Raw genomic sequence first — 25,609 nt, forward strand, 5'->3', positions numbered from 1 at the left:
AGATAAATTTATGCGAGGTTCATATTATATATGTGAATAAATAGGATATTTGTGATTTTAGTGGTTTCAGTTTCACAAAATATTCACAAATAAATTTATGCAAATTCTTAAGGTTCACATAAGTAAATGTGTGATTTTGGATTTAAGTGGGAGTTTGCACTAGTCGATGATCGATACAATTTTATAACAATAACCCATCAATTCACAATTGTGAAGGGTAAAAAGGTCCTAACAAAGTTGGGTATTCACAATTTTGGACATTAGGAGAATAGCAAAAATTATAAGGTTTTTAGAAAAACGTATCAAATTAGTCGTACGATACGATCAATTTCCGATTTGCATTCCTCATTTTATTTTACTTTCTTCCAAGCTCAAGATGAATTTTGGATTTTACTAGACAAAGCAATTATTATGTGACACAATAATAAAATCCAAATTAGAATTCATTGTTCCAACTTAAGCATGGATCCAATAAGCATCCCAAAAAGATTGGACCAGGACCCGAATTCAAACTCATCCGACCCAAATCACTTGTATTAGTTCCTATAGACTTGCATGCTGATAATGGACGTGGCTCCAGCCCAATTGGTACGAGTAGGGCTGTCAATGGGTCGGGATTGAGCTGGACCTGACCTATACTAAACCCTATAGTGATAGGGTTTGGTAATCAGAATTTTGGTCAGGACTGAAGGGTTATATGGCCCTGGGTATGGCTTGTGAAATTTCAGATTAAGATCCATAGCTTTTACAAAGTAGAAAAGTTAAAAAATTATTATGGTATTGGGTATGAATCTAGTCTGGTTTATGTAATCCTTATAAGATTCCAGTAAGGTTTTTCTTATGGTAAACCAAATTGGACTTAAGTCCGAATCAAATACCAGCACCTCAAAGTTAGATCCATGTTTGGACTTACTTGAGTCCTAACCAGATCCGACCTGATAACACCCTAGGTATGAGATCAAGAGAACAATGAATTAGGAGATAACTCGAGGTGGACCGAACTCCATAATTTAGTGACAAAACATTTAAAACGATAAATATTGGTAGTCAAAATCTTGTGACAAGTTGAATTTTTTTTTATATTTTGTGCATTATTTATAAAGTATTAGCAAGAAATTTCATTTTAAAAATAAAAACTAATTTGTACAAAAGAATAAATAATAGAAAATTTAAAATTAAAAAATAAACAATTTTAATTTGCTGTGACTTACATTTTCATCTACTAGACAATTTCTCTTTTTTTTTTTTGAAAAAATACACAGATATTAGTCCCTTTATTCAAGAGTACATGGAACGACACTATGTTAGAAACCGTTCAACTTCACTTGCATTTTTATTAAAAAAAAAAGAAAAATCAAATAACGGTCCAATAAGACTCGGAATTGTGGCCCCACTTATTGGTAGGGGTGACTTGTGAATGTTTCATGGGTGGCATCCCTTGCCACAAGGCCAAAGTTGGTGTAATGCTATGGTGATAAATAAGGAGACCCGATTAGGACTTAGGTCTGGACCCAAAGGTTCAATTAATACATAGATCCGGGTATAGTTTTTGAAATTTTATACAAGACTTGGGCCCGACCCGAGTTCGACCCACAATTTTTCAATATAAATTAATAAAAAACAGTAATTTACCGAGTATGGCCCGAGTCTGATTCATGTAGTTTTTATGAAGTCTGGGTCTGGTTTCTCTTATGATGGGTTCAATTAAAACCAAGTCCAGACCCGATACCATACCCAAAAATTGAGGCCAGGTCTGATTTCACCTGGGTTTGAACCAAACCTAACCCGTTGACAGGAGGGGGCCCTTAAGCATCTCTTACCACAAGGTCGAAGTTGGGGGGACCTTAGGGTTTTACCAACAGAGGCCAGCAAATATGAGATCGGTGATTGATTTTCTTTTAATTATAAAAAGGCAAGATTAGGAACTGTGACATGTTTTTTCCCGATCTTGGTTGTATTTTTTTTCAAAATCCAGTTGAGAGAGAGAGATAATTGGATCTTGGTTGTATTTTTTTGGGAATAATCCGGATTTGAGAGAGATCATGGATCTTTTGTTGTTTCTTTGGGCAAAATCCGGATGAGATAGATCATTGGATCTTGGTTGTGTTTCTTTTGGCAAAATCCGGATTTTAGAGAGAGAGAGAGAGAGAGAGAGAGAGAGAGAGAGAGAGAGAGAGAGAGATGTAAATACAACTAGCGACCCGGCACTTTCTTCCTCCTCCCTTACTGGAAAAATGGGGAAGCCTTCATCACTCTTTCCTCTGTCCCTCTGGTTACTGTTAGGGTTTCCTTTCCTTATCTCCGCTTGGAAGAGGGAAGAGTTCCGCTCCTGCAATCAGACCCCCTTCTGCAAACGGGCACGCTCCCTCCCCACCAACTCCTCCGCCTACCGCGTCGTCGGCCTCTCCCTTGACGATGGAGATCTCACCGGAAAACTCTACACCGGCGAAGATTCCGACCCCCTCTCCCTAAGAATATCCGTTTACCACGACGGGATCCTCCGCCTGAAGATCGACGAAACCCGTCCTCCCGACTCCGATCGTAGGAAGCGCTTCGAGGTTCCCGACGCCCTCGTCGAAACCCTAGACCGGGAGAAGAAACTGTGGTTGCAGAAGGTCTCCGAAGAAGGGGATGCTTCCGTCGTGTTTCTTGCCTCCGGATACGAAGCTGTCGTCCGGTATTCCCCGTTCGAGGTTTTCGTTCGGAGAGTCGGCGACAAGCAGAGGGTTTTGTCGTTCAATTCCCTCGGGTTGTTCGACTTCGAGCAGCTTCGATCGAAGAATGGAGAGGGCGAGAATTGGGAGGAGCATTTCAGGAGCCACACCGATTCCAGGCCGTTCGGGCCGCAGTCGATCAGCTTGGACGTCTCCTTCCATGGAGCGAAATTCGTCTACGGGATCCCCGAGCACGCCACGAGCTTGGCATTGAAGCCGACTAGAGGCCCTGGCATCGAATCAGAGCCCTACCGATTGTTCAACCTCGATGTGTTCGAGTACCTCCACGAATCTCCATTCGGTCTCTACGGATCCATCCCCTTCATGATCTCTCATGGAGTCGGCCCTTCCGGCGTCCCTAATTCTGCTGGGTTCTTCTGGCTGAATGCTGCTGAGATGCAGATTGATGTCCTTGCTTCCGATTCTGGCAACGCCGAGACCATTAACACTCACTGGATGAGCGAAGCTGGCATTGTCGATGCGTTCTTCTTCGTGGGTCCTGGTCCAAAAGATGTAATCAAGCAGTATATGACGACCACAGGAATGCCAGCGATGCCACAGTTGTTTGCCACTGCATATCATCAGTGCAGGTGGAATTACAGAGATGAAGAAGACGTTGCAGAAGTCGATGCGAAGTTTGACGAGTTTGACATTCCTTATGATGTTCTGTGGCTCGATATCGAGCATACAGAAGGGAAGAAATATTTCACATGGGACAAGGTGCTGTTTCCTAATCCAGAAGGGATGCAGAAGAAGTTGGCAGCCAAAGGAAGGAAGATGGTTACGATTGTTGATCCCCACATCAAGAGAGATGACTCTTTTAAGATACACAAGGAGGCAACGGAGATGGGATATTATGTGAAGGATTCGTCGGGGAAGGATTATGATGGGTGGTGTTGGCCTGGTTCGTCTTCGTACTTAGATATGTTGAATCCGGAAATTCGGAATTGGTGGGCTGAGAAATTCTCCTTGAGCAATTATGATGGTTCTACGCCTTCACTATACATTTGGAACGACATGAATGAGCCTTCAGTGTTTAATGGCCCTGAGGTAATTACTCTTTCACGTCATTTTAGGTAGCTGTTTTGATTGAAGCTATTTGGTTCAATTATTTTGTTTCTAATGCAGAAAGAAGAGTTGTTTTTCACATTTTATGATTTTGACCAGATCTGGAGATGTTTGATTGGGGATCTTGTTTCGCAGGGTGTCACTTTTTTTAGCTTCTTGAACTATTAGATTGTATTTGCAGTGTGCATAAACTGTTGTTGTCGTCCATGTTGGTGTTGGTGTTTTCCCCGTTTTACTCGGTTGCAATTTTTGACGAGTTGGCAGTTAAATAATTCAGTTGAAAGAATGTAAATTGTTTGGCTCGTCCTATCTGACAAGATGCAAACAACCCTAATTTTTTAATAGCAGCAGTCTTATTTGTGTGATGTCTAGTTGCTTTTTCTTAGTTTTATAAGATATGAAAAATGCCTTGTTTCTGAAGATCTGAAGATAGAGTTCCTCCTCTAATCATCTGATGCATTGTCTGTTGAGCTGGGTTTCCTTGCTCACGATTCTGATTTATGCATAAGTATTCATAGACACGTAGGAACTCCCATGAAAGAAATAAGGCTTTTTCATGAGCTTTTTGGGAAATCCTTGAGAGGCATGTGCTGTGGATGACATCTTCAACGTCATATGTTTAGGGCTTTTAGGTTGACCAGACTATCTACTTGTGAATTGAGGAAAATGCACACGTGCACACACACACACACACACAAACATGCATACATTCACCCGTCATTGATAGCCATACTTTAAAATATAGTCATTCATTAAGGAAATGATATGAAAGGTAAAATATCATGAATTTTCCAAATATTGCCATTTTGAAATTGAAATTATGTTTGGAAATGCAAGAGTCCATCTCTACTTCATTACATATTTATCAGTTTTCATGGTGACTTTTATACCCAATTTCTACGGGCCTATTAGAGCTGCTTGATCCCATTCACTTGGCCAGATTTATTCTCATCACATCCATAAGGTTCTGCTATCCAGGAAGGGCTATCACAACCCGTTTCATGCCTTCTGACTGCTCTGCAGTTAGGAGATGATCTCAAGGGCGACCTATAGGCAGCTACCAGCCTCTGACCTAGTGAACCACCTTCTCCAAGTTATGTGCTTAAACTGTGCTGCCTCAGTCAGTACAGGCTTAGTGGGCATCCTAACCAAAGTATCTCACCAAATTGTCTCTAACTTGAGAGAGACCAAAAGCTGTTTCACTTCCAGAATATTGGGTGGCTCTCCTAGTATGTGTGGGGCCTTGTCTTGGCTAGAAAGATGTATACATGTTCCCATCTGTTTGTATAAATTAAAAGACGTTCTTATAATATGGCCAACTTCTTATAATTTGTTTTCTTCTTTGATGGAATTATTTGTGAGATCTTCCTTTGGTTGTTATCAAGGAACACACTGGTGATTATGTAATATTGATTTAGCAGTCTTATAGACTGCAAGAACTGAAAAGTACAGTAATATTGTTGAACTCGACACCAATGACTGTAGATGAAACTCTCAGATGGATTTACTTGCATCAGAAGTGGCCGGGATCTGTCCTAAGTTCCGAAGGGCTTGTACGGCAAAGTTGTTTCCTGCGTGCAAAAAGCCAAATTTTGGTCCCATTATCAAGCTTTGACTTGGAATTCTGATAGTCACAGTTGGAGGCTCCATTTGACAACATTGACCATGAGAACTTCACATAGTTTGGGTAGTAACACCTAGTTTGAAGGATATCATTCTCCAATTATTTGTTGCTCTCAAGAGTATGTTGGCCTTCTGAATTGGGGGATTTTCCACTTGACATGGAATTCAGAGACGGCCAATCATATGAAAATAATAAACTTATTTGTCGTGCTTTAGGAACATAGTGGTCCTTATTGTGTTTGTTATGTATCTTATTGTACATGGTTGTACGTAATATGCCTTTCTGTTAAATTTTCATTCTTTTTAGGAGTATTCAAGTCATAGCTGTTCTTTTTATTTTGTAGGACTCAATAAAGAGGGTCGACTCATTTTTTGTAACATATGCTCCTTGAATAATATCTTTGAGAGCTTGCCCCTCCACAAAACTTCTTTGCATCTCTTGTTTCAGATTCCACATGGTATCGGAGCCTTAGGAACATAGTGGTCCTTATTGTATTTGTTATGTATCTTATTGTACATGGTTGTATGTAATATGCCTTGCAGTTGAATTTTCATTCTTGTTAGGGGTATTCTAGTCATAGCTGTTCTTTTTGTTTTGTAAGACTCAATAAAGAGGGTCGACTCATTTTTTGTAACATATGCTCCTTGAATAATATCTTTGAGAGCTTGCCCCTCCACAAAGCTCCTTGCATCTTTTATTCTTTTTGTACAATAATATTGTTGAACTGGAAGATTGGGATTGTGGAGGCTGCTGTTTGGAGAGCCTTGTTTCAGTGAAGGGCATGAGATAGAGCTGATGTCACTTACTAGAGGGACACTTCTCCAATATTGTGCTGCATTCCATTTGGGACCATTTGCTGTTTGTGGAACTCCTAAAAACATGATTTTAGAAACAAATCCCAGTCTTTTTCGAGCTCTGTAAGTGAAGTTACGAATTTTTAATATTTTCTGCTCTGTTGATGGAAAATAGGGACAGTTTTGAAGAAACTGGGTTTCAAACCTGAATTTGGGAATTTTTAACTTTGGGATTTGTTGGGTTTGGGTCATTTTTGCCTTAGAAGACTAAGGAAATAGTCGGTTGAGTGTTGGAGCAGTATGCTTTGAGATTTGACGTTGTTTGTGAAGGTAACTTGTTGGCAGCAGCCTATTTCTCTGTTTCTTTGTCAAAGGCTGCCTTGGTTGGTCTGTTTTTTGGTGCAATATGTGTGTTGTGGGTAATGTTTATGTTGCTGAGGTAGTCTATACTGTGGTTTGAAGGTTCAGGATGCTTCTGAGGGAGTCAAGAGGTGGGAGCTTAATATCTTGTTGAAGAAACATGAGACTTGAAGTGTGTGCACACCATGTGTTTGTTCAGTTGTCTGAGTGAGTGATAATGACTTGTTGATTTGAAATGCATGTTGAAGGTTGTATTCTGCCTGTGTTTGAAGTATGATGTTAACAAATACTTGGTGAGAAGAATTAGATTACTTATTGTGCATGCACATGTCAAGTGTTTGATAATTTGTTTGAGTGATCTGTAGACCGAGTTTTTGTGCTTGGTTTGAGTAGTGTGCACAATAACTGATTAATACTTTGTCTACTCCATTCACTTGTGGTTGCTAGATAGTATGTTTTGAGTGGTGTGGATATTATTTTTGAAGGCGGTATCCATTTTGTGTTGATTGGCTGATTGTGGTTGTTGTGGAAAATGGGAGAAGGTAAGAACTGCAAGCAAAATACAGTGCAACTATTACAAGAGGTTTGGCCATATGAAGTACACTTGTTCTAAGTTGACAAGAAAGAGTCGCTTTGTCTGCCAAGTATCATCTGTACCTAGTGCAGTTACATTTGGTGATGCCAAAGTTGATTTGCATACTCAAGTGCTATAGCAGAACCTACACCTCCTTGCTCAATCAGTTGTCACTCTATCATCACCTTATTATTCGTCTTCTACTGCCCCTGCAGGTATACCTAAACCTCACTCTGGTTGGTTGATAGATTCAGGAGCGTTATATCATATGACTACAAATTAATCTTTGTTGACCAATTGTATGCCTTGTCATTGTTCATTTCGCACTGCGAATGGTGCCACTATGTCTCTCTCTCAACTAGGATCTATCTCATCGCAGTATGATTCTAAACATCATTTGCATATCTCCGATGTATACCATGTCCCATCTCTTGCTATGAACTTGATTTCCATTGGACAAATAACTCATCATAACTGTGATGTCATATTTTCTCCTAATGGTTGTGTTATACAGGATCGACAGTCTGGGAGGACACTTGGTATTGGGCATAGAAGAGGACATTTGTATTATCTTGATTCATTGGATTTGAGACCTCAATCACACACTGCTTTTGGGTATAGTATTATAGCCTTAGATTTGTCAGTTCTATGGCATCACCGTTTGTGCCATGTATCTAGTTCTGGAATTCAACATATGTTGTCTACTGGTTTAGTTGATGAGTCAAAGATAGTTGTATCTAATTCGGTCAAGGAGTGTTAAAGTTGTAAACTAGCCAAATGTCATGCTTTGCCATTTGGTATTAGTGTTTTTAAGTCCTTCCATGCTTTTGACCTTGTGCATTCTAATGTGTGGGGGTCTTCTTCAGTTCAGTCTAAGGGAGGATCTATCTACTTTGTTACCTTTGTTGATGATTGCACAAGATTCACTTGAATCTACTTCATGAATTAGGAGCCAGGTTCCCTCTTTTCTTAAAGCGGTGCGTGTTATGTGGTAGTGTACTTGTGGCTCTGATAGTGGAAGGGCACGTCATTGATAGAGCGAATCCGACTATATTTGATCTATCCACTGACATGCAGATTCCAAAGCATTTTTTCGATCCAGCCACATCCAAAAGCTCTATTCCTTGCTATGCTATGTTGATTGGGACAAGATTGTTGGGTCTCACATTGATCAAATCAGTTTCCATTGGCTAAAGTTAGCGAAGACAAGTTCACCTGCCTTGTCACTCAGTTTCCACTCCCAAGGGCCTCATTACTTGCTTGTTGGTATCTTATGTTTCCAAATGAGATTAGGTTCTATTAACACTTACCACTTAGCAGATCTCTTTTTTGGTTTGTCTTGCAGTTTCTTTCCACTCATTGGATGATGATATGGGCAAAGTTTCATTATGCACTTCCAAGTTAAGAGGGGCCTAGCGCTTGCTAAAGGAATGCTTATCAAAAAACTTCCCTGGACATGAGCGAAGGGAAGAAGGAAAAGAAAGAGACTATAAAGCACAAACTGTGTACGAGATAAAGATCTGATTTGTTGGAACTTGACCTCTTTGCGGAATTCAAAGAGAAGAGCATGGAGGACATGCACTTGCGTTAAACAAAAGAAGGGATTGGATTAACCAAAGAGAAGATCCTTGAGGCAAGGAGATAGGGAATGGAAGGAATGATATCAACAGAGTGAGGGGAGGGCATAAGTAAATTCATCAATGGCAAACCCAATTGTGGATTATAGTCTTCACCTGTTCGCTAGGCGTAGTGAATTGTTTGACATTTTGAAACAGTTTTATGCTATGGTTGAGACAGTTTTCTACTCGGTTGAAAATCTTGTGCTCTGATTCAGGGGAGAGTACATCAATAGTACTCAACTACAACAATTCTTAGTGAAAAAAGGAATAGCACATAGAAAATCTTGCCCATATACTCTAGAACAAAATGGAGTTGCTGAGTGCAAGAATAGGCATATTCTTGAGACTACTCGTGCACTTTTGTTTTCTAGTTGTGTCCCTAAAATATTTTCGGATGAACCTGATAAATTGCATTCCTTCTCGTGTTTTAGCTGGAGGTATACCATTTTACAAGTTACATGGTCATGTTCCTAACTGTAGGTCCATGTGAGTTTTTGGTTCTACTTGTTATGTATTGTTTCCTGAGCATGAGAGGGATAAACGGTCACCCAAATCTGTCAACTGTTGCTTTATTGGTTACCCAAAGGGTCAAAAGTGATACCGTTATGATCCCGTATTAAAAATGTTGTGGACTTCTAGACATGTCACATTTTTAGAGTATCTCTCTTATTTTGCTTCTTCCATTAGGGAGAAAATTGATGAATCAACCTTTTCATTCCTTGTTCCCTTTCCTTTTGAAGAAAAGCATACTGAAACAAATAAAGAGTAGACCACTTCAGGTGTACACGTGCAGATCACAAGATTTTGATTGCGGCCCATTTTTGGATAGACTTGTGCAATATATAAATCATTCTTTTGATATCCAACCTAATTCCACCTCTACTAATAGTGATGAGACACCACAAGAGATATCGGTACCTCAGGTAAGGCATAATTCACGTCCTTCTGTTCCTCCTACCTGTTTTGTTTCTTGTGAGTCTTTTTCTGTCCAACATTAAACCTTTCTTGCTTTAGTTCACTCTTATGTTGAGCCAAACACCTATGATGAACTTGATATTTAACCCGAGTGGCAATAGGCTATGACAGAGGAATTGACTGCTCTAGAAAGGATGCATGCATGAGACTTGACCAAGTTGCCTGCAGGAAAAAAGGCAATAAGATGCTGATGGGTGTATAAGATAAAAAAAAGCAGATGATTGCATAGAAAGGTATAAAGCAAGGCTTGTTGCAGGCGGCTACAATCAACAATTTGGTATTGGTTATGCTGAAACATTTTCTTCAGTAGCCCATATGACTGCTATTTGTATTTTATTAGTAGTTGCTGCCATTATATAGTGAGATTGTTGGCAATTGGACGTAAAGAATGCATTCCTCAATGAAGACTTAGAGTTTATATACAGTTGCCTCCTGGTGTATCATTTTCTGAGGGAAAAGCTTGTAAGCTTCGTAGAGCTTTGTATGGTCTCAAACTGGCACCTAGAGCTTGGTTTGAGAAGTTTAGCACTGCTGTCAGACAACTTGGGTTCACACAGAGCTATCATGATCCAACCATGTTTGTCTTTTCATCTTCTCAAGGACAATGTTTGCTTCTATTATATGTAGACAATATGATTATTCCTGGAGATGACACTCATCTGATAGCTAATGTAAAGCAGAAGCTTGGTCAGATAATTGAGATGAAAGACTTAGGAGTTTTGAGGTATGCCTTTGTATTAGAGGTTGCGTACTCTAAGAGATATCTTTTGTCACAATATAAGCAGGCAATTGATCTAGTGACTCGAGCCAGATTAGCAAAGGATGAGAAGCATGTAGACACACCCATTGAGGCAAATGCGAGACTTAGATTGACAGATGGTGAGCCACTTGCTGATCCTACAGTATATCGTCAAATGGTTGGGGCCTCATCTATTTGACCATTTCACGACCGGACATTGCCTATGTCGTGCATTAAGTGAGTCAATTTATGAGTGCATCACGTACAATCCATCTAGCAACAGTATTGAGGATCATTCATTATGTTAGAGATACTATGCACTATGTATTTTTTTTTTATTATCTTCATCCGATCTCTTAGTCTTAGTTTTTCTTTTCATAACTCTTTTGTGCTTTGGTGTCATTACCTACATGAATAACTGCTAGAAGTTTCACTCAGGTGTTATGTCTCCTAATATAGCTTAACTAGCCATTTGTTTCCATCATGGAAGTAGCTCTTTCACACTTTTGTGACTTCAAATCAGAATGATGCTAGCATAGACTCTGGAAATCAACTGGCAATATTGTATATTTCAGGTGACCATGCCTAGGGATGCACTCCATTCTGGTGGTGTGGAGCACCGAGAAGTGCACAATGCATATGGCTTCTATTTCCATATGGCTTCAGCTGATGGGCTTCTAAAGCGAGGTGCTGGGAATGATAGGCCATTTGTTTTGTCACGAGCATTCTTTGCAGGAAGCCAAAGAATTGGAGCTGTTTGGACGGGTGATAATACTGCAGAATGGGATCATCTCAGAGTTTCAGTTCCGATGCTTTTAACCCTTGGCCTTACAGGGATGACATTTTCGGGTAACTACCATAGTTCACCATATTGATGATTGTCTATTTAATTTACACTTGAACTAATGTCATCCATCTCTATAGGTGCTGATATTGGCGGGTTTTTTGGCAACCCTGAGCCTGAGCTGTTGCTTCGCTGGTATCAGCTAGGTGCCTATTATCCTTTCTTTAGAGCACATGCCCATCATGATACTCGCAGGCGGGAGCCTTGGTTGTTTGGGTATTATTTTAACCATTTGTTTCTCATTTTTGTTATATGTCTGCTTATTTAGATCCCAACATTTTCCTAAGTTATGATATCTCAGGTCATGAGAGATTTTTTGTTTTCACTCCTACTGGGCATAACTATAATTTGTGTTACCTTATTGATCTGCATTTACTAATTCTGTTTAATTCAGAATTGTCTTGGGAGAGAGTGGAGTCGCAATTAATTAACTCTCTGTACTTTGCGTTTTGCACATTGTGAAAAAGTTCTCAGTGGCTGTGTAATGAAATCAAGAAGTCCTCACACACCTCAAACAAGAGGCACAAACACACCCACAAGTGGTTCAAAGCACAAAAGCCACCAAGGGCTTATGAAGGACACTCAAAACATAAAAAAATGTAATCTTTATTGAGAAGCAAATGCACACGAAATGCTTAAAAGAACAAGGGGCAAGTGACCCCTTTTTATAGAGTACATAAGAGAGAGAGAGAGCTCTTGTAGCCGTTGGGGAGCTTCCAATGGCTATAAGGCCAAGGACAAAATGCCCTTGGCCAAAAAACAAAAACCCTAATGAATAAAAATAAAAAATACAGAAAAGTCAGATCTGTCCCTAGTGGACAGATTCCTATTACAAGAGTAAATTACAAAATACCCCTATAGGGTATTCCTATTACAAGAATGATATATATATATATATATATATATATATATATATATATATATATATATATATATATATATATATATATTCTAACAGGCTGGAGCATACTACCTTGTTTCACATATTAATCAAACTGCATATAGGGTTTGTTCTGAAACTCTACATTGTAGAAGCAGCTTTTGGAATAGATTGCAGTTATTGCACCTTCTTTGCATGCATCCAACTTACGTGTCAGGATTGTGATCCTTCTTCTGAAACTTCTACAATGTATAAGAAGCATTGGGAGTAGATTGCAGTTGCGGCACCTTCTTTCTGTGCTTTGAGGTAGAAGTTGATAGGGCCAAATCAAGTATCAGGATTGTGATCCTTTTCTACCTAAGTCACATTGCATGTCGATTACGAAGACCAGTACATTCATCTCTTATCAATCATAATTTTTTTTCTCAATTTTTTTTATATAGCAATAAAGGTAAAGTTCTTGTGCATTTATAAATGTTTTTACTTTTTTGCTACAAAGTTCTAAACTTACATCCATAATATTAATCAGTTATATAGTTTACTCATGCTTGTGTGATTTTTTAGCAGTGAGATGTAGGCATTCTATCATGGCTGTGTTTTTAGTTGCTTAGAGAAATACTCTTCCAAGTTGATTATAATGTTAGTTTTTGCTTCTGTCTTGCAACAGTGAGCGAAAAACTGCACTGATTAGGGAGGCTGTCCATGTACGCTATGAGCTCCTGCCTTTCTACTATACACTATTCAGGGAAGCCAGTTTGAGTGGCATCCCTGTTATGCGACCTCTGTGGGTCGAGTTCCCTTCTGATGAAGCAACATTTAACAATGATGAGGCTTTTATGATTGGAAGCGGTTTGTTAGTGCAGGGAGTTTACACTGAGGTAGTCTCTCTCTCTGTGTGTGTGTGTGTGTGTGTGTGTGTGTGTGTGTGTGTGTGTGTGTGTGTGTGCGATTTGTGCATGGTGTGCACATCTTTTGTAGGATGTGGTGATAGAGAAGATCCATCAATAAGCTGCTTATGTTTTATGAAATTCTTTTAGGGGGCCAAATCCATCTCAGTGTATTTACCTGGGAGAGAGTTGTGGTATGATCTGAGAAACGGGATTTCATACTCTGGAGGTCGGACGTACAATTTGGAAGTCTCAGAGGAGTCCATTCCTAGTTTCCAACGTGGTGGTAGCATTATACCAAGGAAAGATAGGTTCCGTCGAAGTACCACTCAAATGGCTGGGGATCCTTATACATTGGTATGCCTTGTTTTACTTTTCTATTTATTATTTACTGAATTTTGGGGGTTGTCTGTGGGTCACTTTCCCAGTGGCACTCCTCGTGGCTGCGTTGAAGGGCCTTACTATCACCTCTTGCATGAACCTGCACATGTACAAGCAAATGAGGGAAAAAATATCTGCAAACCTCCGAGCATATGATGACATGTTTTGAAAGATAGGTGAACATATGAAAGTTGGCAAATGTAGCTATTGGATTCCATTTTAAGGTGTTCAAATATGTCTAGTGTTTCATTAATATCACCAGTTTTTGGTGAAATTTTGAATAAGAAAAATTCAAATATCATACTACTTTGAAGTCAGGAATATGATGAATCTAGTGTGATGCCATGGTATGTTCCTGAGGTTTCCAAGAATTTCAGAAAAAAATTCACTATTTCCTATTCTTTGTTTTCTGATTGGTCTTTATTTTCCAATTTTTTGTACAAAAACTTCAGAAATTCCGTGGGATATTCTCTGAGTAAATTCTTGAGGATGAAATTGATGATAGTGCCTATGTTTTCATTAGTTTGGATGGTTTCTAACTTTCTATTTATGCTCTCAAAATTATTTGTATTCCCTTGATGCTAGGAGAATCACTCATCTTCTCATTGTATGTTCCAGGTAATAGCACTGAATAGTTCTCTAGAGGCAGAGGGTGAACTGTATGTTGATGACGGCAAAAGTTATGATTTTGAACATGGGGCATACATCCATCGTCGCTTCATATTTTCTGGTGGAAAACTTACATCCTTAAATATTGCGGAAATCAAGTCTGGTGGAAAAGAATTCATCACGGAGTGTGTTATTGAAAGGATCATACTATTTGGACATTCCTCTCAGCCAAAAGTTGCTCTTATTAAACCTGCAAATCACAAAGTAGATGTTGAGCCTGGGGCCCTGTTCCTCCGACAAGGATCAAAGCCATTTGCAGCTGTTGTACGCAATCCAAATGTGAGGGTTGCAGAGGACTGGACCATAGAACTTTTGTAGATCCTTTCCAAGAAGCCAAAGAATGCTTTCCATTGTTGAAATTTTGTCCTTTTAGTGGTGAAGAGAGAAGTAGCAGCAGTATGTTACAGTCTTAGATTTGTTATTTGAATCACACATTATTCGAATCAACATACTTGCTGGTTCCACTTAATAAGTATGCATCCATGCTTAGGGCTAGGATCAGGCCTTTTTTCTGCTAGTTTTCCTCAATCGGGCCTTGTCAAGTTGGTACATGCAAGAGCCAAGCATGTGAGGCGTACTGCTATTTTTGTTGCTTCTTTATCTTACTGTTAAGATCGTGACAGGTGCTTATTCAAAACTTGTTTTTCACAAGTGAAACTGTGGCATTTAAGAATCTTGGATATATGGGGTACAAAAGCATCGTTTTTTAGGGTGCGTACTGCCATTCATGTGTTTGGGATGTCTTTTATGGTTTTGGTTATGGGCAACATGTTTTTGGGGGTTAAGCCTCTGATGCAGGGAGGTATCGTGTTGCATAACGTTTCTTGCTTGTAACTTGGCACGTAGGTGCTGCGAAATGAGATTCACGACTGCACTAGTCGTGAAGTTTGCTGAGAATGATATTGAAAACCACCGTTGAACGAATGGTGGTTGATTTTATTATCAATAATAATCAATCTAACAAGGAAATGAAACAAAGAAACAAGCAGGTAAGGAAAACAATAAACAAACATTGAAAAGAGACCGATGAAAGGCAATCAGAAAACTCAGGAAAACAAAGGTTGCAGTAATCCAATATTTTTCTCATGCAACCCTAGACGGGCCCTTTTAAAGGGTGCAGTTGGATTCGGGTCTCGGGTCCGGTTCCAGACCCGAGACCAAGGTTGTTAAATGCGATGAGGCAAAGCGAGGTGTTGAGCATGTTATGAAGCGAGGCATAAGCTTTGAGGCGTTGGAGCGTAAGCTTCATGATCAAAATAATAAAATAAGCTTCAAGACCACTGTCCTCTCACACTTACCATCAAACACTTGGCGTGCATGGCGTCAATAGCTCTGCGAGCTCGATTGGTGATCTATGAGGTCATTTGGCAAGAAGATTAAGTTGGCAATATTTTTTTGTTAAGTCCAGCTTTTTCAATCTTATCGACTTTCAACAATAACATATTAATCAGAGTCTCATTTCTACGCACCACTCCATTCATGAGTAATTGGTTGTCCTTTCTGGGGTTTCTCATCATCCAGATTACTTATGGCTCTGATGGAGTTCTCTGATCAGAGTCCCAACAGAGAATTAGTTCGAATTATCTATTTCGTTTGGTGGTTCAATGAAAACATTGAGATGATAAGAAACATTACGCCAATATGCAGGGTGGCCTTCTATTATAGGACACGAACTGTTAAGGCTGTATCTAGATAACTCATGCAAACCTCAAGAAAGATGATTACAAGCACAAGCAGAGCATGTGAGGAGAAAAGAAAAACGATATACAAGGAAAAAAACGTTTTATAACAAAAAGATGGCATTCACAATAACTGATACTTGCGGACACCCATCCAATACCACAACAGATCCATGATACTGCATGGTTCTGAAGCAAATTGTCAATGCAACAAGGTGTATAATTTTAAAATACAGTTAAAATCATTCAAACAACAAAGGTTATGGCAGAATTCTTAAAATATGGTTTGTTGCCAATAAAAAAGGTCACACCAATTTCATAATCACAGTACCACTACAAAGTGTAAAGAAAACAACAAGAAAATTAAACTGAACTCATAGGATTGTTGGTTGTAAGAATAGCTCGTGAATTTCCTCCATGTTATGCTATTTCATCTTATTCGTACATCAACAAGTGCATATCCCAAAAATATTTGCTTTAACAGGAAAATATGGATGATGCACGAATAATCTGAATGTTACAAAAAGCATAAAGCCCGAGACAACTTTTTGATGTTGGATCTGGGGCGTCCGGGCCTGTGCTCGTCTGGAGTAGGTACACAGAGATCTGAGGCGTCTCGGTATCGACTGAAACTGGGTGGGATCCACTGCTTGGGTCCGATCCTCGATCCCATCGTGCAGGTCCGGTTCTCTACCATGGTCAAGTTGTATGGATCTGGGTCGATCCTGCTCTGCATCATTCTCCCTTGGTTGGGAAGAAGTCGGCTCTGACGACTTGTTGTCTCCACAATAAGCATATAGATCAGACACATTGAAGATAGGCGAAATATGTTAATCTTCGGGCAGTTCAAGGAGGTAAGCATTCGGGCCCAATCGTCGAAGAATCTTAAAAGGGCCATACTTATTAGGACTCAACTTGCCATAAGTACCTACTGGAAAATGCTCGGGACGCAAGTAAACCCATACTAACTGACCGACTTGAAACTGGACATCTCGACGACCTTGGTCTACGAAAGCTTTGTAGGCTTCGTATCTTTCTACAAGTTTGGCGCGGACCTGTCGGTGGTATCACACATGTACTCGATGGCGTCAAATGCGTCTGGGTGTGGGGGACTAGACATAGGTGTTAGGTCTACTACATGGGTGGGTGATCGACCATAAACCACTTGAAAAGAAGACTTGCCTGTGGACCGGTTGATGGAGTTGTTATATGTGAATTCAGCTTGAGGCAATACTAGGTCCCAAGTTTTGACATTCTCCCCCACTAGACTCCTTAACAGGTTCCCTATAGTGTGGTTCACTACTTCGGTTTGGCCATCGGTTTGTGGGTGGTAAGCACTACTGAACTGGAGCTTGGTTTTCCATAAGACCCATAACGATTTCCAAAAATGGCTCATAAAATGCGTGTCACGATATGAGGTGATCGTGTGCGGCAATCCATGAAAGCGGACCACATCCTTGAAGTAATATGAAGTTAGGCGTCAATGGCTCGCTTACATGGGATAAAAATAACCATTTTGGAAAATTGGTCAACAACGACTAGAATGGAATCAAAACGATGCAGGGTTTGGGAAAACCCACAATAAAATCCATGGACACATGTTCCCAGGGACGATCAGGGATGGGCAACAACGTATATAATCCACTATTCTGACATCGACCCTTGGACACTTGACACACGACAACTTTGAACGAACTTGACAACATCTTTGTGCATTTTAGGCCAAAAGTAACATTCGTCTAATAGGGCGAACGTCTTATCAAATCCAAAATGCCCAGCTAGTCCCTCCTTCATGTAGCTCGGAAATCAACTGGAGTCTAAGGGAGAATGCAGGTACACATAACTTGTTACCACGAAAGAGGTAACTGTTATGTATACTAAATCGCTGGTCGACTGTGCGATCAGAGGAGAGACACTCTTCCCAGACTTGCTGGAAATCAGAGTCCGTCGGGTACAACTCCTTGCATTGCTCAAACCCAATGACCTGCACTAACATAGTCATCAAAAGGTTGTTCTTCCTGCTAAGAGCGTCAACTACCTTGTTCAGAGTACCAGATTGATGGCGAATCGTGAATGTGTACTCTTGCAAGAAACTGACCCACTTGGCATGACGAGCACTCAACTTCTTTTGACTATTCAGATACTTCAATGCCTCATGATCCGTGTACAAGACAAACTCCTTATAAATAAGATAATGCCTCCAATAGCGAAGGGCTTGTACCACGACATAAAACTCGACATCATAAGTGAAATATTGGCACCTGGCTTGAGTCAGCTTTTTACTAAAGAAAGCAATGGGTCTGCGATTCTAACTCAAGACTGCACAAATTCTCACTTTAGAGGCATCACACTCAACCTCAAAGACTGCGCTAAAATCAGGAAGGGCTAAGACGGGGGCACTAGTCATTTTCTCTTTGATAAGCATGAAGGCTTTTCCCGCAACAGACGTCCAGTGGAAACTAGTCCCCTTTAGGCACTCCGTGATAGGGGCCATGAGGGTGCTGAAGTTTCTCACAAAATGACGATAGAAAGTGGCTAACCCGTGGAAGCTACGGATCTCTCCGATAGTCTTTGGGGTAGGTCAATCTACAATCGCACAGACTTTGGCGAGATTTGCCTTAACTCCATCAGAGGACACAATGAAACCCAAGAAAACAACATTTGACGTCATAAACTCACACTTCTTGGCATTGACATACAACTTTTCTTTTCTTAAAATCTCTAAGACCTGACGTAAATGACTCAAATGATGAGACAAAGACGAACTATAAATCAGAATATCATCAAAATACACAACGACAAACTTTCCTATACAAGGACGAAATACTTGGATCATCATATTCATGAACGTACTCGGGGCATTTGACAACCCAAATGACATAACTGACCACTCATACAATCCATCACGTGTCTTGAATGTCGTTTTTCATTCATCCCCTTCTCAGATACGGATTTGGTGTTTCCCACTTTTAAAATCAATTTTGGAGAAAATAGAGACACCAACCAACATATCAAACATATCATCCAAACGAGGAATGGGAAAACAATATTTGACAGTGATGTGATTGATTGCTCGACTATCAACACACATGCGCATTGATCCATCTTTCTTAGGGGTGAGCAGGGACAGTACGACGCAAGGGCTCACGCTCTCACGAATAAAACCCTTTTGCAGTAACTCTTGGACCTGCCTCAACAACTCGACATGTTTGGATGGGTTTATGCGGTACGCGGGGAGGTTAGGGAGACTAGATCTCGAGACAAAATCAATGGCATGCTGAACCACTCTCATCGAAGGTAGACCATCAGGAAGGTCATTCGACATAATATCGCAAAAGTCCTCAACTAGGCGGGCGATATCCACGGGAACGGGCAACGACGTACTCATCGACAGCTTAGCCACCAGGGCATAACAATAACCATCCTCCCGACAATAGCTCAAGAAAGACCGGTAGGATAGGCCCGCGAGTCGGGGAACTCGCTCAGGCTTATCCACAGTAGGAAAACCAGTCTCCTTGATAGGGAGAAGAACTATTTTATGACCCTTAAAAATAAACGAGTACGTGTTCTTGCAGCCATCATGAATGGTCTTGCGATCAAACTGTCAGGGACGTCCCAAAAGGATGTGACATGCACTCATAGGGGCTACATCACACCACACCTCATCGTGGTAATACTCCCTCATATTGAACCGAACTAGACAATGTTGGGTGATGGAAACCTTGTTTCCTCTCTTAAACCATGCCATTTTGTAAGGTTATGGACACGACACTCTCAAACACCATATTTTCACACACCTCAGTATCAATGATAACATCACATGCATGACCTTCACAGTTGCACCGAGTTCTAAAAATGTTATTCCACAACCATTTTGCAGTGGTCGGCTCATGGGGTGCAATCAAAATGTGATAGATGAACAATAAGTTTTCGATGTTGCCATCGAACTCTACAACTTCCTTCTCATCATCTTCCTCAACCAATGACTCACACTCACTTTCACTATCGGATGCTGACTCAACTATACCCTCGATGAGATGGGCGTCCTTGTTCATGGTGGGACACTTGGACGCGACATGTCCTAACTCCCGACACCTAAAACAACAGATGGTAGACTCACTAGGTTTGACTTTGGATCTGATATTGTATGCATGTCCGGATTGGTCGGGTTTGCTAGGGTCTACTCTAGGGGTGGACTTTGACTCTTCCTTCCTAGGGGAGCTCACTCTCCTGGTTGGGAAACTTGACTTAGGTCGACTGGACTGGTCACTACAAGAGGTCCTATAATCTTGCCTCCTTTTCAATGTTTTCTCCACATTCATGACAATTGCTTGCCTGATCTAATGACTCGACTGTGATACAACTGAAATCATCAGAAATAGCAGAATGAAGACCAGAAATATACCTTGTGACCTATTGGCAGGTGGTCTCCTCGATCTACACTCGCAGGGATAGACAATGAAACTCAGCAGTGTATTTCACCACAATACGGGTGCCTTGACGCAGGGTCAGGTACTCCTTGTAGGCTCTCTCAGCCTGATCTGACGACACAAACTTGGACTGCATCTCCTCTCATGTCTGTATGCGCTCTAGTCACAACCGCTCCCTCGACCTCTGTAGCTCAACTCACCGTGTCTGCGCTAAGCCTCTCAACCGAGTGGACGCTAGAGAGACACGACGATGCTCAACAACATTATGGTAGTCGAAGAAGAACTGTACGACATAGGACCAGTCGAAGTACTGTTCCATATCGAATCGTCCTACGAACTCCAGAAGGTCTAGCTTCACCCCATAGGTGGAGGGGTGCTCTGATGCTCTTTGCTGACGAGTCTCCACCATTCCTGCGGGATACTCGTTCCAGAAAGCGTCATCATCCCACACTGCTTCATCACCCTCTGTGTGGTACTGCTCGTCTGGATGTTGGTGCTGACGAACTTCAACGACGTGTGGTCGGCACTCAGGTCACACTGGTCCCTACTGATTCTGCCTCGATCTGCCTAGCTCATGGGCGGTAGCCATCTGTGGCCGGCCTTGTGACACCAGTATGAAAGGGGGTCCTATTAAAGGTGGACGGGTTGGTCGGGTCTTAGGTTCTAGGTGGGTAGGAACGAGATAATGTGGGTTTGGGTTATGGATTGGGTTAGGGTAGGGGTAGTGAGTCGGGTATGGTACTGGGTTCTGGATTGGGGTTGGGTTAATGGATTGGGTCTGGTACGGGTATTGGGTTTGGTTTGTGTAGTATTGGGATGATTCACCCGATTGGATCTGGATCGGGTCAAGTCCTAAACTACTCGTCGGACCTAGAATGAGGTAGGTAGGATCATGGATCGAGTTATGGTGTGAGAAGGCCTAGTTTGAACTCGATCCTTGATCCATAACAGGATGGGTCTGTTTTTGACCTGGCTCAAATTCAAACTGGAGCTCCGTCCGGGTTCGATAGGGGTTTGGGTCGGCATGGGATCCATTTTAGGGTTCAAAGATAGTGGGTTGGGTCTGATTCGGGGTGAACCGCGAACTGAACCCAACTGGGTAGGTCAGGTAATGGGTTTCAGGGCCCGAACCTGCCCCATGGGACCCAAAGGATGGTCCCTTGGATCCGGGTCTGGAGCCCGATAAAACTGGCTCCTGACCAGACCCTATCGGGTTTAGTCCGACCCACAAGGGTCCACACTCCCCGGTGCGCTGGTGGGCTTCGACCGATCCACCAAGCACGCGCGTCGGGAGGGCTGTTAGGTCAGCCTCGACCCGAGCCAATGCAGGCGCGCCTGTAGCCTAGCCCCGCCTCTCATTTGAACCCTGCGGGCCATGCCTGGCCTGCAGCCCCTGTGCTGGGGGTCGATGTCAGGCTTGCGCACTTAGGCTGGCGTCGGAAGGCCTTACGACGACCCCCGCGTTCGGCCGAAAAGTGCTGTTGATCTGGTTATTCGCTGCTACCGGGACAGGGTTCAGAAATGGTACCACCGACAGGAATGTCGCACGACCAACGTCCCTGCGCAAGTCCTCCTTGGTGCCTTCCGGTTGTACGACATACTGACGACTCAGTTGGGTGGGGTCGATCACGGTAGTATTGACGAGATTGACTACACTGTCGCCTACGCCTGCATCCATTTTTGATGTTGACATCGTGTGCGGCTCTGCTGGCGACTATAGGGCGACGAGCCGACCTTCAATCTCGTCCAGCCATTTGGATATCCCCGCCACTTCTTTGTTCATACGCAACTTGTTTTCTTGCATTTTTGTCATCATCTCCATCATATGCAACATCGAATCTTCGTTGCCGATTTTCTCCCGCTCTTTTCTACTCGCATGATCATTCCTCGCCTCTTGAGCTATGCCGCTGACGAAGGAGGAAGGTTGTGCTCTGATACCACTTTGATGCAGGGAGGTATCGTGTTGCACGTGACACAACGTTTCTTGCTTGTAACTTGGCACATAGGTGCTGAGAAATGAGATTCACGACTGCACTAGTCGTGAAGTATGCTAAGAATGATATTGAAAACCACCGTTGAATGAACAGTGGCTGATTTTATTATCAATAATAATCAATCTAAAAAGGAAATGAAACAAAGAAACAAGCAGGTAAGGAAAACAATAAACAAACGTTGAAAAGAGACTGCTGAAAGGCAATAAAAAAACTCAGGAAAACAAAGGCTGCGGTAATCCAATATTCCGTGTCCTTTCTCACGCAACCCTAGACTGACCCTTTTAAAGGGTGCAGTTGGATCCGGGTCTAGGGTCCGGTTTCGGACCTGAGACAACTTTTGTTTTGTTGTTGGATCTGGGGCGTCTCGATACCGACTGGAACTGCGTCGGATCCACTGCTTGGGTCCGATCCTCGATCCCATCGTGCAGGTCCGGTTCCCTACCATCTCTATGGATCTGGGTCGATCCTGCTCTGCATCAGCCTCCCTTCTCTATGTGCAGTTTAAGACCTCTTATTTTAGATGTACTGTGTACTGTTCTATGTACAAGACCTCATAAACAGATCCTATAAGACTGTTGTAACGTCGATGATCTCATCGTTTTCAGTTTCCTAGTTAAGAGATCACAAGTTCACAACCACTGGTTGTTGTTGTCTAGTGTTAGCTTGTTTTTGATTTTTGGTCTTTAATGAAATTCACTCGTTTATTTTGGCATTTGATATTCATCATCATCATGACAGTCCATGGATCCTTTGTCCTGGCTGGGTTTCCTTTACGGTTTTAAAGAGGGTCAAGTTTTAAGGGAAAAGTTAAACCCAAAAAGCTGCTACTAGTAGAGCATTGTAGTGGTGTATATCATTATATTTCACTGGGCTGTGGTGTTCAGTTGTTCATAATTATCTTGTTTTGTTTGGCATCCTAAACAGATGTAGTATAATTGAATGTTTTAAAAGTCTTTCAGATGATTTCTACTTAAGGATGCTGGTTGCAGTACATCGGCTGTCGGGTTGGTTTGGTCAAGAGCCTTATCATACAAAAAGCCATTTTCATTTGTTAGTTTTGTTTTTGAGATCTTTTATTTGTCTTGACTTCTGAATCAAAGTTCCAGATTGCAAACATGCCTGTTGGATTCTGCCAATTGATCAACTTCCAGGAGAGAAAAGGGTGGTGGGGGTGGTTTTGGGTTGTGGGGTGTTGAGCAATAGGCAGCGGCTTCTTAGTTTCATTACTTCTGGACAGGATCAGATCTAGCACGGAATCTAGTTATGGCTAAATTTCGACCCAAGTGAGTGCAGTATGATTACCTGGTTTAGTTTTTAGCTTTCATTAGCCTGGTTCATATACTTCTAGCTATGACCATAGTTCTGACCTTAGATTGACGAGGTTGGACCCTCCTGTGTGCACTAAAAAAAATGTGAAATTTCTTATATATGTCGCATCTGTAGAAATCCCCGAATAGTGGTTTATTTCCTAGCCACACCATTAGCCCTTGATTGTCCTAGTAATCCTACTACTCTTAAAGGAGGCTATAACCAGCTTGACAAGAGGTATAAATGAGTTTTTTTATTTTATTTCTTGGAGCCCCAACATCAATAGATTATGGGAAGTTCTCCACAGGATATGGAAGGTTTGCATGAGAACAGCAACATCAGCAAATAGTGCAAGAATAACAGTGGCTGCTGTGGGAAGGTCATAAAGGCATTCATAAAAATAACTGTTGAAATAGAAGCATTCACTAGGTAATATATCAGATACAACCACTGCTCCCACCCCTACATATATAGCCTTTTCACAAGCTTCACAAGCTAAATTACCCCATACAGACCAAACTCTTACCCCATTAGATCTCTCTTTACATGCTCCCTTTATTATGCAAAAAGAAGAAAAGAAAAAGAAAAAAAGACAACCACTCTCTCCCTTATTTGAAATTGCAAATACATCAGTATATACTCCAAAACAGAGGGTTTTTGCTTTCCTATAGCTCCTCCTAAAACTGTTTACATGGATGGAAAATTGTTTCAGAATATCAAAACCCTCTATATAATCTGTTTACATGTATATACTGATGTTTCAGAACATCCTTACTGTTTACATGGATGGCAAATTGCAGATACATCAGCATATACTGCAAATTGTTTGGGAGATTTTAGTGAGCTGCATGGTACTGCATCTGCGGAGCGTTTGGCAATATTACAAGTAGCATTTCCCAAAACTTAATCAGCAAATTGAAAAATGGAAAAAGAATGGTTAAACTCACATAAATAGAGTTTTTATGGAGACGCATTTTTGTCTTACTGCTGCTGAACTTGAGGAGAGGGATTAGAACAAATGGTAACTCAAAAGAAAGAATCATCTGCAAGCATCAAATGACATTCTTTTTATAAATCAAAAGCTAACAGTTGTGTTACTATACTATAAAAGAAAGATTGAAACTAATCCAAAAATCATACAACAACAACTACAACTACACCTTCATCCCAAAACAATTGGGATCGGCGATATGAACCAAAAAAGAAAATCATTCTGAGTCTTCCACATGAATCCTTCTCCTTCAATCATTTCTATCCAATGCCATGTCCTCGGTGAGGTTCAAAGCATTCATATCCTTTCCTATCATCTTCATCCAAGTCTTCTTAGGCCTACCCCGACCTCTTTTAACTAATATATTTTTTCATTTCTCCATCCTTCTAATTGGAGCATCATTAGACCTTCGCAGAATATGTCCAAACCACCGTAAACGATTCTCTCTCATCTTATTTTCAATAGATGCAATGCCTACCTTCTTACGTATCTCCTCGTTTCGACTCTTATCTTTTATTGTATTTCCACACATCCATCTAAGCATACGCATCTCAGCTACACTCATTTTTTGAATATGATGTCTCTTGGCAGCCCAACATTCCGTACCATATAGCAAAGCGGGCTTAATTGTCGTCCTATAAAACTTTTCATTCAACCGCAATGGCATTCTACGATCGCACAACACTTCAGTTGCACTTTTCCATTTCATCCACCCAACCTTTATCCTATGATTTACATCTCCATCAATTTCTCCATACTTTTGAATGATAGATCCCAAATATTTGAAAGTCATCCACCAATATTTCTTGCTCACCAAGCTTCACTACACTCCCATCATTACTCCGTTGCTTACTAAACCGACATTTCATACATTCTGTCTTACTCTTACTCAACTTAAAACCTCTTGCTTCCAATGTTTGTCTCCATAATTCTAACTTAGCATTAACCCCAGCTCTAGACTCACCAATCAAAACAATATCATCAGCAAACAACATACACCACGACATATTTTCTTAAATTGATCTCGTAAGCTCATCCATCACTATAGCAAATAGGAAAATGCTTAATGCAAATCCTTG

At 41.1% G+C, this 25,609-nt stretch overlaps 1 protein-coding gene across 1 annotated transcript; it reads left to right on the plus strand.

The window, feature by feature from the left end:
* Positions 1–1,835: 1,835 nt before the first annotated feature.
* On the plus strand, positions 1,836–14,779 carry LOC149848281 (putative glucan 1,3-alpha-glucosidase). Its single transcript, XM_089988062.1, has 6 exons — positions 1,836–3,764; positions 11,043–11,316; positions 11,392–11,527; positions 12,859–13,069; positions 13,229–13,435; positions 14,078–14,779. Exons 1-6 carry the CDS (start codon positions 2,235–2,237, stop codon positions 14,444–14,446), a joined length of 2,727 nt encoding a protein of 908 aa, XP_089844188.1. The 5' UTR covers positions 1,836–2,234; the 3' UTR covers positions 14,447–14,779.
* The last annotated feature ends 10,830 nt before the right edge of the window (positions 14,780–25,609 follow it).

The sequence above is a fragment of the Nuphar pumila genome, chromosome 1, assembly GCF_984573655.1.
Source record: "Nuphar pumila chromosome 1, dmNupPumi1.hap1.1, whole genome shotgun sequence".
NCBI classification, from domain to species: Eukaryota; Viridiplantae; Streptophyta; class Magnoliopsida; order Nymphaeales; family Nymphaeaceae; genus Nuphar; species Nuphar pumila.